The sequence below is a fragment of the Musca domestica genome, unplaced genomic scaffold (assembly GCF_030504385.1).
Source record: "Musca domestica strain aabys unplaced genomic scaffold, Musca_domestica.polishedcontigs.V.1.1 25, whole genome shotgun sequence".
In the NCBI taxonomy this organism is placed as follows: domain Eukaryota; kingdom Metazoa; phylum Arthropoda; class Insecta; order Diptera; family Muscidae; genus Musca; species Musca domestica.
In genome coordinates, this window is record NW_026712277.1 from 2,463,984 (window position 1) to 2,480,693 (window position 16,710).

General features: G+C 36.4%; 1 protein-coding gene across 1 annotated transcript; it reads left to right on the top strand.

Moving 5' to 3' along the window:
- Positions 1 to 13,187: 13,187 nt before the first annotated feature.
- CYP6A24 (cytochrome P450 6A1-like) lies at positions 13,188 to 14,912 on the top strand. Its single transcript, XM_059123643.1, has 2 exons — positions 13,188 to 14,317; positions 14,379 to 14,912. The coding sequence occupies exons 1-2, from the start codon at positions 13,234 to 13,236 to the stop codon at positions 14,795 to 14,797; spliced, it is 1,503 nt and encodes a 500-aa protein (XP_058979626.1). The 5' UTR covers positions 13,188 to 13,233; the 3' UTR covers positions 14,798 to 14,912.
- Positions 14,913 to 16,710: the final 1,798 nt, after the last annotated feature.

Below are 16,710 nucleotides of genomic sequence, written 5' to 3' on the forward strand. Positions count from 1 at the left end.
AAATGACGTATCTCATTTTTACATGGAAAGAGACGAGAGAGAGAGAGAAAAAACTGAGCAAAGTGGGCAAAAAAGCTGTCAACAATAGCAAAAGCTAGAAAGTTTACACTGGCAAAATAAGCGGATTTATTTTTTAATTACATACACAGACACAAAAAAAAACAAGTAAAAAAGAAGCAAAGCGGACAGAATATCCACCACGAACGAATTTGTAGATTAAAAAAAAATAAAATCCGTTATAAATTCTCTTGAAATCTTAAAAATACTGAATATAGCCGTTATATTAAGGTCTATACGAAGACGTGGACCTGCATAGGCAACTTTGGCCATAAGCCATTAAATATTCAAATGCGAAGCTAAAAAAATCGGTTAATAATCCATCTAAAATCAGCCAAATACCGAATATCGGGAGGTGCCATTATATGTGGGCTATACGAAGGCTTAGATCTGCACAGACAATTTTCTATCATAGGCTGTAGTATCCATTACGAGCTTCAAATACCAAATTTGAAACAATTCTGGTGAACAATGTCGCTAAAATCCGAATATCGAGAGGTGCCGTTATATATACTAAGACGTGGACCTGCACAGACAATTTTCTGTTATAGACTGTTGTATTTATTACGAACTTCAAATTTGAAAAAATTCCGGTGAATAATGTTGCTAAAATCCGAATATCGGGAGGTGCCGTTATATGGGGGCTATACGATGGCTTAGAAATGCACGGACAATTTTCTGTCTTAGGCTGTAGTATCCATTACGAACTTCAAATACCAAATTTGAAACAATTCCGGTTGATAATGTCTCTAAAATCATCAAAATACCGAATATCGGGAGGTACCGCTATATGGGAGCTATACAAAGGCTTAGGCCTGCACGTACATTACGATTTTAAACCCCAAATTTGAAACAATTCAGGCGAATAATGCCGCTAAAATCATCAAAATACCGAATATCGGAAGGTGCCGTTATATGGGGCTATACTAAGGCTTAGACCTGCACGGACAATTTTCTGTCATAGGCTATAGTATCCATTACGAACTTCAAATACCAAATTTGAAACAATTCTGGTGAATAATGTCGCTGAAATCATCAAAATACCGAATATTGGGAGGTACTGATTAGGGAGCTATACGAAGACCTGGACCTGCATAGACAATTTTCTGTCATAGGCTGTAGTATCCATTACGAACTTCAATTACCAAATTTGAAACAATTCTGGTGAATAATGTCGGTAAAATCATCAAAATACCGAATATCGGAAGGTGCCGTTATATGGGGGCTATACGAAGACGTGGACCTGCATACAAATTTTTTTTCCATAGGTTGTAGTAACCATTAAGATCTCCCAATACGAAATTTCAAACAATTCCGTTGAATAATGTCGCTAAAATCATCAAAATACAGAATATCGGGAGGTGCCGTTATATGGAGGCTATACCAATACATGGACCTGAACGGACAATTTTCTGTCATAGGCTGTAGTATCCATTACGAATTTAAAATACCAAATTTGAAAAAAATCCGGCGAATAATGTCGCTAAAATCCGAATATCGGGATGTGCCGTTATATGTGGGCTATACGAAGAGGTGGACCTGCATACAAAATATTTTCCATGGGAAAATTAAGATCTCCCAATACGAAATTTGAAACAATTCCGCCGAATAATGTCACTAAAATCATGAAAATACCGAATATAGGGTTGGACCGTTATATGGGGGATATACCATATCGCGGACCTATATAGACAATACTCCTCCAGGAGGTAAAGTGCTTAGAAAGAATTTCTAGTATGGATTTTCAGACAATTTCGTTGAAAAATTTGGCTACAATCATCAAAATATCGAATATCGGAGGGTGCAGTTATATGGGGGCCATACGATATCGTGGACCTATATAGACATTTCTCTTCCAGGGGATAAAATGGTTAGAGAGAACTTCCAGTATGGATTTTTAGACAATTCCATTGAAAAATTTGGCTACAATCATCAAAATACCGAATATCGGAGGAGATACCGTTATATGGGAGCCATGCGATATCGTGGACCGATATAGCCCATCTTCGAACTTGACCTGCCTGCAGACAAAAAACTGACCTGTGCAAAATTGTTGCTTCCTATCTTTATTCGTTTTGACTTTAGCGTGATTACAACAGTCGGACGGACAGATGACAGGACCTAGAGACTTAGTCTTAAAATTTTACGCTGATCAAGAATATATATACTTAGCTATGTCTAAAATTTTATTGTTGCAAAATGGTCAGGCTTTATCCCTATATTGTTGTTTTTTATAAAAACAACGTTTGTTTATTAGTGGAGAACGATGGTAAAGTTTACCAGGGGGTAAGGCAGGGAATACCTAGGTTTCGGGTACTGATGAGGATTGGTGGCTCTTTCCGAAACCTAGGTATTCCCTGTCTTACCACCTGGTAAACATTACCATCGTTCTCCACTAATAAACAAACATTGGTTTTTATAAAAAACAACAATAAAGGGATAAAGCCTGACCATTTTGCAACAATAAAATTCTACGGTATCCCGAACAAACAAGCCAACACTGTTCTATGTCTAAAATTATTACTTCGATGAGTTACAAACGGATTGACGAACATAATATTCCCTCCACACTTTATATGGTGGAGGGTATAAAATGTGGATATTGTCGGACTGTCGTAACTGTCTGGCAGGTTTACAGTATGTGTAACATTCTCAGTGGCTAATCACAAAACCATAAAATCTCCTAACTTCGACATTTTTCTGATATGGAAAGAGAACACGCCCTCCTGAGGGCCACACTTACCTGACCTTCCAAATTCTCTGGCTGACGAGCTGGTTGACTGGACAACAGATTTGAGTTCTAACATACAGAATTGCAATATTCTCTGTACAAGTCCATTTTCATGAACTCCCCTCCCACAAAACACCCACCCCCTACACACCCGTTTAACATATTTTTATACCCTCCACCTTGGAAAGGAGGGTATATTAACTTTGTCATTCCGTTTGTAACATCCCTAAATATTCGTTTTAGACCCCATAAAGTATATATATTCATAATCAGCATTAAATTCTAAGTCGATTTAACGATGTCCGTCTGTCTGTCTGTTGAAATCACGATACAGCCCACATTATTTGACGTAGAGCTCCAAAATTTAGCAGAGCTATTTGCATTGTGTCTAGGATGGTTGGTATTGAAAATGAGATAAATCGGTCCACGTTCTGGTATAGTCCCCATATAACGGTACCTCCCGATATTCGGTATTTTGATGATTTATGCCACATTTTTTCACGGATTTGTCTTAAAATTGGTATTTGTAGGTCATAGCGGGTCCCTGAGCGTGTGGCAAAACATTGCATGTATAGGTCCACTTTGTGGTATAGCCCCCATATAAAGGTACCTCCCGATATTTAGTATTTTAGTTTTTTTTACCACATTTTTTCACCGATTTGTCTAAAAATTGGTATTTGTGGGTCATAATGGTTTCCAGCTCCGGTGGCGGAACATTGCATGTATGGGTCCATAATTTGGTATAGTCCCCATATAACGGTACCTCCCGATATTCGGTATTTTGATGATTTATGCCACATTTTTTCAGGGATTTGTTCGAAAATTGGTATTTGTTGGTCATAATTGGTTCCAGCTTCGGTGGCGAAACATTGCATGCATGGGTCCATGATTTGATATAGCCCCCATATAACGGTACCTCCCGATATTCGGTATTTTGATGGTTTTTGCCACATTTTTTCACAGATTTGTCTAAAAATTGGTATTTGTGGGTCATAATGGGTTCCAGCTTCGGTGGCGAAACATTGTAATTATAGGTCCACGTTTTGGTATAGCCCCCATATAACGGTACCTCCCCATAATCGGCATTTTAATGGTTTTTGCCACATTTCTTCTAATGTTTCTTTTACCCTAAGGTGGAGGGTATTAAAAGTTTGGCCCGGCCGAACTTAATGTTTTTTACTTGTTTATTTTCTCTCCGTTTGGGCGCCGTAAAAGTGTTGAACCCAACTGTCTGGTTGATTACAATTTTAAAGGACTGAGTAGCACACAATATTATCATTATGAGTACAACTTTATAAACCTCACCCCTTCCCCTCCCCTTCCAATAGTCCACCCTTCCTTAACACACATTCGATTTTTTTCTTCCCTCTCTGTTTGGGCGCCATAAAAGTAATGGTCCCAACACCTCTTCGACGTCATTTCTCATTGTTTATTCCACTATTCCTATTTTTAGATTTTTAATTTGTTTACTTTTTTTCGAATATTAGTTGCGATCTTTTTTTGCAAGTCACCATACGCGAATTATTTCTCACATGATTCAGCAGATTGTGTGTCGAACGCGGACATGTAAACAAACAAAAATATTGGTGAATAACTTTAACTGCTTTGTTGTAGGTCGGGGGACTTATGCTACCGATGCGCATAATAAAACCCGTTTGGCACGCTTCGAATAAATTAGGGTGATATTATGTGTTGTGGTTGTTGTTGTTGTTGTTGCTATTTATACAACACAAGCGATCGTATTATGTTTTAGTTCAAACAAACAAAAAAAAAAATAAAAATAAAATAAAAAAACAGTGGGTTGTGATCGCAGCTGTATAACCTCAGCCAAAAGCCCTTAATCTAAACATATTTTGAGTTACGTTATGTGGGAGGTTCGAAAGGAGTGGGCCAATATTGTCCCCTTCGTATATGACCCAAGTTTGATATTTGCATAATATCGTTCATATATCCTTGCTTTATATGAGATGTGTGATGATTTTTGGAAATTTTTGAAATTTTTTTAACAAAAATTGATGATATATTTTCAGGTGTATATTGAATATATATGAACTTTTTTTGTTCCGAGACTCCCAATGAAATTTGATCTAGAATAATTCTTCCTTTAACACTTTTCCCCAAAAATTAAGTATAAGGGTTGATTTTGACTTGGATTGAAAACGTGTTAAATGAACAGCAAGAAAGGCAAATACATAATTTTCACATGTCCAACATAAATTTCGAATGTAGTTTTCATAAAAACTATTAATCTTAGCTGTATGATTTGTTCTGAGATTTTTAGTGAAATTTTGTGTAGAATATTTCTTCTTTTGAAACATACCGCCTAAAATGAAATTTTATGTTGCATTCAGGCTTCAACTCGAAAAAAGTCCAAGGAAAAATTCATAAACAAAATTTGCCAATATTTTTTCGTTTTTTTTTTTTTTTTTTTTTTTTTTTTTGGCATCATCGATGTAATTATTTTGTTGATATACAGTGAAAATAGAGATATCGTTTCTTTGGTGACATATAGTGAAATTTGGTAAGGAATATTTTTGTCCTTGACATCATCCTTCTAAAATTTTGCTTTGTGGGAGATTTTTGCATAAATTCACATAAGGTACGGTTTTAGCCTCAAAATGTGTTTACATAAGATTTAGACTTTTGACATTCTCTAGGATCTATAGTAGAATTTTATGATAAATAATTTTGTGGAATATTTTTATTTGCTACGATACCCCGTTTAAAAGGAGTTTTTAACCATATTTTCACAAAAGTACCAAATAGACCCCTTTGTTGGGTCCTCCGAAATATTCTTCGTTTTTTTTTTTTTCTGCAATATTTCTGAAGACAATATATACCTAAAATGCCCACCTTGCGAGAAATCTTCGTCCGGAAAAGTGTGGAAGAGGATGGAACTTGCCGCTTCCATTTGGGTTACTTTGCACTCTAAATTTTCAAAACGCCGATACACGTGTCTTCTTTTATACCTCCACTTCCATATTCTGTTGGATTTTCGCAGTAATTATTGAATTTTGTCGCACAGTGATATGGCTATCCAAAATGCTAGGTTTCTGCCCTGTCCTAAAATTTAACCTCATGCGAAATTTCGTCGGTCTTTAATGCGACTGCAAAATCAGGACATTTTTCTGCTTTTGGTCCATTTTAACACTTAACAATATTTTGCGATCATCTTCAAACACGATAGGGGTATATTTTGACCCTAACCCAACATTCATTAAAAATTTCTTGTGGTAGGGTGTAAAAAAACATTATGAAACGAAGAGCGAAGACAAAGAAGTCTATCTGGAATTCGTCCTGTATGACTTCTAACCCAAAATCCTAGGAGTTTCGTCCGAAAAATACTACAATAATAGCCACAAATAGCCACAAATAGCCACAATTCTATGTTATCTGTGATATTTTGAAAATTAGAATCAAGATCCTTATCTTACTTAGGATGTATTCAGACTTCTGTGAACAGAAAAAAATTAAAAGTGCAACCTTCTACCGACGACATTTGGAGAATTTCTTCAATTTCTTCAGATTTTGGATCATTTTGTAGCCGGCTTTTCATAAAAGACATTTTGAGGGGTTTAAATAGAAAATGAAGGTCATTTACTGTCAGCAGATCATGTAAGATCTTTCAGCGAGGATAGACCACACAGATATCTTCTACGACTATTTGAGGTCTATTGGGGGTCTCAATAAAGATTTTTTTGTTAGTTATATAAATTGAAAAAAAATTAGGATTTTTGTAAAAATTGTTGGAGTTTTTGTTGTCTGAGAATTTTTAAGGACAATTAGCCAAATATTCAAGGATTTGTTAAGAAACTTCTTTTAACTAATTCCTCTATGGTGGGGTAAAATAAATTGATTTATTTTACCAGGACAAAAAGCCAAAAATGGGGATTTTTAAGTTTTTTTTTTTTAAGGACGAAAAGCAGGATCCCTTATTTTTTTAAATTAAAATATAATCTACGATTCAAGGATTTTTTAAGAAACTTCCTTCAACAATTTTCTCTATAGATATAAAGAAACCAGTGGAGTAGAGATATTGAAATATTCTATCAAGGACAAAAATATTTTTTTTTTTCAAGGACGAAAAGAAGGTAATATGGATTTATTTACTAATTACAATCTACAATTTTATGTAAGGATTATGAAAATACCATTTTGACATTTTTGGAGGTAGGAAATTTTGTTTAAATGGTATCAAAGGACGATCATCCAAAAAAAAAAAAAAAATATATATATATATATAAATATATATATATATATATATATATATATATATATATATATATATATATATATATAATATATATATATATATATATATATATTAAAAATTATAACTAAGGATAATTGACGAAAAAGTCGGTGATTTTTAAGATTTTTCTTCCAAAGACCAGAAAAAAGGGGATTTTTATGATTTGTTTTTCAAGGATGAAAAGCAAGAAATATGGAATTTTACGAATTTTGAAAGGATCAACAAAATAAAAATATGACATTTTGGGAGATACAAGATTTTTGAAGAATAGTTTCAAAGGACCATGGGACAAAAAAAACTTATGAAGAATTTTTTTTTTTATAAAAGACAATAGGGCAATATATCGGAGATTTTTAATTTTTTTCAAGGACCAATGGCTTAAAAGGCAAGTTTTTTCCACGAATTTGTAAGAGGTTCTCAGCCAAATTATATGCGATTTTTCCAAGGACAATTAACCAACAAATTGGGAATTTTTATGGGATTGAGGTTTATGAAAAATGTTTTCAAGGATCATCAGCCAAATAATCGATGATTTTTTAAGATATATTCTCCGGAACCAACCACCAAATAATCTCTAAAGACAATAAATATAATTAAAAAATAAATAAAAAAATAATTATAAAAATATTATAAAATAATAAAGAAATAAAAAAATAATAAAAACATAATATATAAAAATAAAAATAAGAAAACTATTAAGAACGTTTTATCAAGGATAATAGGACAAAGATAACATTTTTTGGGGATTTTAAAAATAAAAAAAAATATGCTTTCCAAGGAGCATCATATTTTTCAAGAATTGTTTAAAAACCATAAACAAAATCTAAAAATTTCCTAAGAATTTTTTAATGATTTTTTTATAGATTTTTTTTTCAAGGACCAAAGGCTGGAATTCGTATTTTTTCCATGAATTTTTAAAATTTCCATCAATCAAATAATCAGTGATTTTTTCAAGTAACTAAACAACAATTCGAGGATTTTATGGGGATTGAGTTTTTAAAGGAAGTTTTCAAGGATCATTCAACCAAATTATTTTTTAAGTATTATTCTTTTTATCAATATTATATAAAAGTTAAAAAAAATATACTAATTATGAAGTAATAAAAAATAAAATAATAATATAAAATTTTAAGAATTGTTTATCAAGGATAATAGGCAAAAAATCGGGATCAGAATAAAATTCAAAAATTTTTAAAGAGATTTTCCAAATTACCCCATTCATAATATAATCAATCTACTAACTTTTTGCGATAAGAAATTGTTAAAGAATACTTTTCAAGGACTTGTTAAGAACATTTTGTGAAGGACAATAGGCCAAAAAATCTGTGATTTTTATACCCTAAACCACAAGGTGGTCAGGGTATTATGTCTTTGTGCATTTGTTTGTAACAGGCAAAAGGAAACGAGATAGACCCATAGTTCCTTTTGATGATCTGCATAGAATCACATTCTGAGTCGATTTATGCATGTCCGTCCGTCCATCCGTCTGTCCATGTATTTTTGTGAGCAAAGTACAGTTCACATTTATTACCCGATCCAGATGAAATTTTGCACAAATCATTTGTTTGGCCCAACGACGAACCCTATTGAAATTGGAGATAATCGGTAAAAATTTAGATATAGCTCCCATATATATCTTCGTCCGATTTGCCTTATATTGTACACCAAACGTGTAATATCAGTATCGAATAGTATGGAATTTTGCACATACAACCAAATTAGGCCTGAAAATAAATATGCCAAATTTAATCGAAATCGGTTCAGATATAGCTATAGCTCCCATATATATTGTTCATCCGATGTGTTACATTTGTCCTCCGCTGCCGTAATATGCACTCTGTAACAACAATATTTGGGGAAATATATCAAATGCAGCTCAGAAATACCTTTGCTAAATTTTATCGAAATCCGTTCAGATTTGGATATAGCTCCCATATATAACTTCGTCCGACTTACCTTTTATTGTGCACCAAAAGTCTAATATTTGTTCAACTGGGATGAAATTTGGCACTTACGACCAAATTGGGTCTAGAAACTAGTATGTCAAATTTGGTGAAGATCGGTTCAGATATAGCTATAGCTCCCATATACATTGTTCATCCGATTTGTTGTATTTGTTACCCACAGCCGTAATATGCACTCCATAACAACGATATTCAGGGAAATATATCAAACAGAGCTCAGAAATATATTTGCTAAATTTTATCGAAATCCGTTCAGATTTGGATAAAGCTCCCATATATAACTTCGTCCGACTTACCTTTTATTGTGCACCAAACGTCTAATATTTGTCCAAATGGGATGGAATTTGGCACTTACGACCGAATTGAGTCTAGAAGCTAGTATGTCAAATTTGGTGAAGATCGGTTCAGATATAGCTATAGCTCCCATATATACTGTTCATTCGACTTGTAACCCACAGCCGTAATATGCAGCCCGTAACAACGATATTCAGGGAAATATATGAAATACAGCTCAGAAATATTTTTGCCAAATTTTATCGAGATCGGTTCCGATTCGGATATAGCTCCCATATATATCTTTATCCGATTTCAAATAAATTGTGCACCAAATGGCCAATACAAGTCCGAATATAAAAAATTCAAATGTTTCGGCATATTTTGTCCTTTGAACTTTAAATTATAATTATAATCATAGCGTGTAAGATTGAATTCTTCCATAAAACCTATTAATTGTTATGTGGAGCTCTACTAAATTAGCAAAGTGGTGTAGGGTATCATAAAGTCGGCCCCGACCGACTTTAAGCCTTTTTTTACTGGTATTAGAATTTTTTTAAGAACAAAAATCTGGCAATAAATTTCTTTCCACGAATATTTTAAAATCTCTATCAGTCATATAATCGATTATTTTTTTTAAATATTTTTTCCGGTACCAACCACAAAAAATCTGTATATTTATTATATATAAGTAAAAAAAAAATAAAAATTTCAAGAATTTTTTTTTTATTATTTTAAAGAACTTTTTCAAGGACTCTCAGCTTAAATTTCTAAAATTTAAAAAAAAAAGTTTCGATCCACCATCATTTTTTGGGGACTAGAAATTTTTAGAGAGTAGTTTTCAAGGACCTTCAGTCAAACTATATAGGATTTGCTGTTAGGAATTATTTGCCATTTTCTAGAATTTTCAAAGTATTTCCTGCAAGGTCCTTAAACCAAATGGTTAAAAATTTTCCAAGGGAAATACACCAACATTTTTTTTTTTTGATTTTTTGAGGATTGAGGTTTTTTTTAGGAATAATCTGTCTCAAACTTTTAATGGAATCTCTTCTTGAACCACCAGCCAAAAAAATCACTTCATATACATAAAATCTGCTCAATGTTTTTTTTTTTACAAAATAATTTGAAATTTGTTTCTAGTACTGGTTGCCGAGCACAATATTTGAAAAAAAAAAATAGACAGATTGTCTGGAGAAGCTTTTGAATTATCTAATCTCGTTTCATGGCTCCTCTCGAGAATATTATTGTTCATAATATATTTTAATCTTCCTCAATATCGCCGAAATCTTATCAGGGACAAATAGGCATCAAGGAAACATGTGGCTAAGTACCATCCAAATAAATTCAAATTGATTAGCATGACTTGGCACAATGGTAGGGGGGGGGGGGGGGGGGGGTCTTAATAATGGCCAGCATAAATAAAATGAAATTTTAAAAAATTCAAATCCTGCAATAAATCTACCCCTAATTCATAATTCTTGTGTCATAACATAAAATTGCAAAAAAATCTCCAATATTTTGCACATCATTCAATTCCCACGTTTATCGCTTGCAAGCTGCCTGCCATCTTTTTTGACTTCTAGTTTTTTTTATTATTGTTATTATAACTATTTTTATTTTATTTATTTTTTTTCTAAAATCTTTATCAACTGCCACCCATTTCAATTCTCCGCCGCTTATCACCAAAGTGTGTCGTCTCATTAGCAGAATAATTACAAGGCAAAAAATCGCAAAATATCACAACGTTATCAACGAGGAACAATAATTTTTTTTTTTCGAAAATTTTGCCAAATCATTTAGCGTGCGAGTTAAAGACCTCCTCTGAGAACGGTGGCATCTAATAAAACAAATAAATTTACACAAATAAAAATAAAAGCATTTTAAGCGCTGTGACTAGACATTTTCAGAGCTGTTATCATCAAGTCTTTTTGTTGTTTTATTTAAACTCGCCCAGTAAAAACAATAACAATAACCATATAATACGAAGGATGACAAAGTGAAAATCGAATATTTGGTCTGTGTCGGGAGCTACGCGAAGATGGGGAGGTATAGGTGGTTTGTGATACTACAGAGACTAGAGGAAGGGATGCAAGGGGAAAGGGGAGATATTTTGAGCAAAATGAGAGAGAGTGACTGAGAGAGAGATAGAGAAATTAAAGCCAAGTGATCTTCTTCCAAAATATGTCAGATATTTTTCTTTCCTAGGAGACCAAGTATTTTTCTTGGTCTTCTCTGGCAGAAGACCATCTGCTCTTCTATGGCAGAAGACCTCCTGGTCTTCTGTGGAAGAAGGCCTCCTGGTCTTCTCTGGCAGTAGACAACCAGGTCTTCTAGGGCAGAAGACCACCTGGTCTTCTATGGCAGAAGACCACCTGGTCTTCTATGGCAGAAGACCACCTGGTCTTCTATGGCAGAAGACCACCTGGTCTTCTATGGCAGAAGACCACCAGGATTTCTATGGCAGTAGACCACCAGGTCTTCTATGGCAGTAGACCACCAGGTCTTCTAGGGCAGAAAACCACCAGGTCTTCTAGGGCAGAATACCACCTGGTCTTCTAGAGCAGAAGACAACCTGGTCTTCTTTGCCAGAAGACCACCTGGTCTTCTATAGGAGAAGACCACCTGGTCTTCTATGGCAGAAGACCACCTGGTCTTCTATGTCAGAAGACCACCTGGTCTTCTATGTCAGAAGACCACCTGGTCTTCTATGGCAGAAGACCACCTGGTCTTCTCTGGCAGTAGACAACCAGGTCTTCTATGGCAGAAGACCACCTGGTCTTCTATGTCAGAAGACCACCTTGTCTTCTATGGCAGAAGACAACCTGGTGTTCTCTGGCAGTAGACAACCAGGTCTTCTAGGGCAGAATACCACCTGATCTTTTAGGGCAGAATAGCACCTGGTCTTCTAGGGCAGAATACCACCTGATCTTTTAGGGCAGAATACCACCTGGTCTTCTAGGGCAGAATACCACCTGGTCTTCTAGGGCAGAAGACCACCTGGTCTTCTATGGCAGAAGACCACCTGGTCTTCTATGGCAGAAGACCACCAGGTTTTCTATGGCAGTAGACCACCAGGTCTTCTAGGGCAGAAGACCACCTGGTCTTCTATGGCAGAAGACCACCTGGTCTTCTATGGCAGAAGACCACCTGGTCTTCTATGGCAGAAGACCACCAGGTTTTCTATGGCAGTAGACCACCTGCTCTTCTAGGGCAGAAGACCACCTGCTCTTCTAGGGCAGAAGACCACCAGGTCTTCTATGACAGAAGACCACCTGCTCTTCTAGGGCAGAAAACCACCTGCTCTTCTAGGGCAGAAGACCACCTGGTCTTCTAGGGCAGAAAACCACCTGCTCTTCTAGGGCAGAAGACCACCTGCTCTTCTAGGGCAGAAGACCACCAGGTCTTCTATGACAGAAGACCACAAGGTCTTCTATGACAGAAGACCACAAGGTCTTCTATGACAGAAGACCACCTGGTCTTCTATGGCAGAAGACCACCAGGTCTTCTAAGGCAGAAGACCACCAGGTCTTCTATGGCAGAAGACCACCAGGTCTTCTACGGCAGAAGACCACCAGGTCTTCTATGGCCCTGTGGTCTTCTCCCATTGAACATTTTCCCAGATTTCCTCCCAACTGTAGTTGATCCTGAAGTCGCTGCAGTCTACCCCTAAATTTCTCCCTGTAAATGCTACGCATTTACACCTCCAAGGGTGCTTTGTTTTCGTCTAATGGAATTTATTAACAACAACAACAACAAAATTGTTATATTGCACTCGAACGCCACGCTATTATCAAAACATACAAACAATTGAAAATCCAATTGAATTCTCTGATAAGAAGAAGATGCTTACAACAACAAAAACACTCCCTCAAGTGCGGTATATATAATTCAGGATTGCTGGGTAGCTGTTCAGTTAGTCCGGTTGGTTGCATTGCATCAAGGCATCAAGTTACATTATGGAGACATCGGGAGTTTTGATATATCTCATTTTGGTCATTGCCTCGGCTGTGGTTTATTTGCTGAGAAGGAATCTAAGCTATTGGAAGAGGCTGGGTATACCCCATGAGGAACCAACGGCCCTGATGGGCAATATGAATGGGTTGAGGACCCAGCGGTGTATGGGTGACATTTTGGCCGATTATTATAGGAAATTTAAGGGCTGCGGACCCTTTGCCGGCATTTTCAACGGCCAGAGACCCGGGGTGGTGCTGCTGGACAAACAACTAATCAAGCAGGTCTTGATCAAGGATTTCACACAATTCACCGATCGTGGTCTGTATTACAATGAGAAATCGGATCCTTTGACTGGACATCTGTTCTTTTTGGATGGCGATAAATGGCGGAACTTGCGCAACAAGCTCTCTCCCACCTTTACCTCGGGTAAAATGAAATATATGTACCCGACAGTAGTAAATGTGGCCGAGCGTTTTATGGAAGTTTTGGCTCAAAAGGTCCGAGAAAATCCCATTGTGGATGTACGCGATATGCTGGGACGTTTCACCGTGGATGTGATCGCCAGTGTGGCCTTTGGCATTGAATGCAATAGCCTGAGAAATGCTGAGGATAAATTTCTGCAGCTTGGCAGGAAATCTATTGAAGTACAGCGCCATAATGCCCTGATCATGACATTGATTGATGGGTTTCCCCGCCTATCCAGAATGCTGGGCATGCGCACTTTGCCCCAGGATGTCCATGAGTTTTTCATGCAGACCATCCGGGAAACGGTGGAATATCGTGAGAGGAATAAAATCCAAAGAAGTGATTTTCTGAATATTCTGATTGAACTGAAGAATACTGTGGATGATAAGTCAGGGCTGGGAGGTATGGAACTGGAAGAGTTGGCTGCCCAGGTATTTGTTTTCTTTTTGGCTGGTTTTGAAACCTCCTCGTCGACCATGGCCTATGCCTTGTATGAATTGGCCCAAAATCAGCAGATACAGGAGAGATTAAGGGAGGAGATCAATGAGGCATTTGAGGGTGATACAAAACCAAGCTATGAGACCATAATGAATTTGAGTTACCTGGATCAGGTGATATCGGGTGAGTTGTATTCAAAAAACATTTTTTTCAGATGTTAATTCCCCTCCTTTCCCCTCTCCAGAAACTCTACGCAAATACCCCATTTTACCCTTCTTAAATCGCCAGGCCTTAAATGACTATGTGGTGCCTGGACACCCCAAATTTCGAATACCCAAGGGAACACCCATCTTCATACCCGTCATGGGCATACAACATGATCCGGAATTCTATCCCCAACCCGATGAATTTGATCCGGAACGTTTTTCACCAGATATGGTGAAGCAACGTGATTCCATCGAATGGATGCCCTTTGGAGATGGGCCCCGAAACTGTATTGGCGCCCGATTTGCCAAAATGCAAACCCGCCTTGGCTTGGCATGTGTTTTGAAATATTTTCGGGTTGTAGTTTGCTCAAAGACCCCATTGCACTTGACATTTCAGGCAAAGCCTTTGGTGTTGACACCACGGCATGATGTCTACCTGAAATTGGAGGCGATTTAGGGGTGGGAGATTATCTCTCTAAAGTTTAATATAAATCAGGACTGATTTTTTTTTGTTTTATAGTTTTGTAGTTTTAAAATAAATAAATGTATTTAATAAAATTTAAAAAAAGAAATTAAGAGCTAAAATCTCCCCAGGAGGAGACCTTTTTCGCATAGAAAAAAAATCTACCTCAGGAGGAGACTTTTTTTCGTATAAAAAAAATCTACCTCAGGAGGAGGAGACTTTTTTCGTATTGAAAAAAAATCTCGTACAGAAAAAAATCTCCTCATTAGGAGGAGACTTTTTTCGTACAGAAAAAATCTCCTCATTAGGAGGAGACTTTTTTCGTACAGAAAAAAATCTCCTCATTAGGAGGAGACTTTTTTCGTATAGAAAAAAATCTCCTCATTAGGAGGAGACTTTTTTCGTACAGAAAAAAATCTCCTCATTAGGAGGAGACTTTTTTCGTACAAAAAAAAATCTCCTCAGGAGGGGAGACAAAAAAAAAATCTCCTCAGTTGGAGGAGACTTTTCTCCGTATAGAACAAAAAATCTCCTCAGGAGGAGACTTTTTGCGTATAGAAAAAAATCTCCTCAGGAGGGGAGACTTTTTTCGTATAGAAAAAAATCTCCTCAGGAGGAGGAGATTTTTTCGTATAGAAAAAAATCTCGTCAGGAGAAGGAGACTTTTTTCGTACAGAAAAAAATCTCCTCAGGAGGAGGAGACTTTTTTCGTATAGAAAAAAATCTCCTCAGGAGGAGGAGACTTTTTTCGTATAGAAAAAAATCTCCTCAGGAGGAGGAGACTTTTTTCGTATAGAAAAAAATCTCCTCAGGAGGAGGAGACTTTTTTCGTATAGAAAAAAATCTCCTCAGGAGGAGGAGACTTTTTTCGTATAGAAAAAAATCTCCTCAGGAGGAGGAGACTTTTTTCGTATAGAAAAAAATCTCCTCAGGAGGAGGAGACTTTTTTCGTATAGAAAAAAATCTCCTCAGGAGGAGGAGACTTTTTTCGTATAGAAAAAAATCTCCTCAGGAGGAGGAGACTTTTTTCGTATAGAAAAAAATCTCCTCAGGAGGAGGAGACTTTTTTCGTATAGAAAAAATCTCCTCAGGAGGAGGAGACTTTTTTCGTATAGAAAAAAATCTCCTCAGGAGGAGGAGACTTTTTTCGTATAGAAAAAAATCTCCTCAGGAGGAGGAGACTTTTTTCGTATAGAAAAAAATCTCCTCAGGAGGAGGAGACTTTTTTCGTATAGAAAAAAATCTCCTCAGGAGGAGGAGACTTTTTTCGTATAGAAAAAAATCTCCTCAGGAGGAGGAGACTTTTTTCGTATAGAAAAAAATCTCCTCAGGAGGAGGAGACTTTTTTCGTATAGAAAAAAATCTCCTCAGGAGGAGGAGACTTTTTTCGTATAGAAAAAAATCTCCTCAGGAGGAGGAGACTTTTTTCGTATAGAAAAAAATCTCCTCAGGAGGAGGAGACTTTTTTCGTATAGAAAAAAATCTCCTCAGGAGGAGGAGACTTTTTTCGTATAGAAAAAAATCTCCTCAGGAGGAGGAGACTTTTTTCGTATAGAAAAAAAATCTCCTCAGGTGGAGACTTTTTTCGTATAGAAAAAAAATCTCCTCATGTGGAGACTTTTTTCGTATAGAAAAAAAATCTCCTCAGGAGGAGATTTTACGTATAGAAAAAAATCTGCCTCAGGAACTGAGGAGACTTTTGTCGCATAGAAAAAAATCTGCCTCAGGAGCTGAGGAGACTTTTGTCGCATAGAAAAAAATCTGCCACAGGAACTGAGGAGACTTTTTTCGCATAGAAAAAAATCTGCCTCAGGAACTGAGGAGACTTTTTTCGCATAGAAAAAAATCTGCCTCAGGCACTGAGGAGACTTTTTTCCGTATAGAAAAAAATCTGCCTCAGGCACTGA

Bases quoted from the DNA above. Each gene is read 5' to 3' on its own strand.
- CYP6A24 (XM_059123643.1), top strand. From the start codon at position 13,234: ATGGAGACATCGGGAGTTTTGATATATCTCATTTTGGTCATTGCCTCG. The intron at 14,318-14,378 runs GTGAGTTGTATT...TCCCCTCTCCAG, and splicing joins CCTGGATCAGGTGATATCGG to AAACTCTACGCAAATACCCC.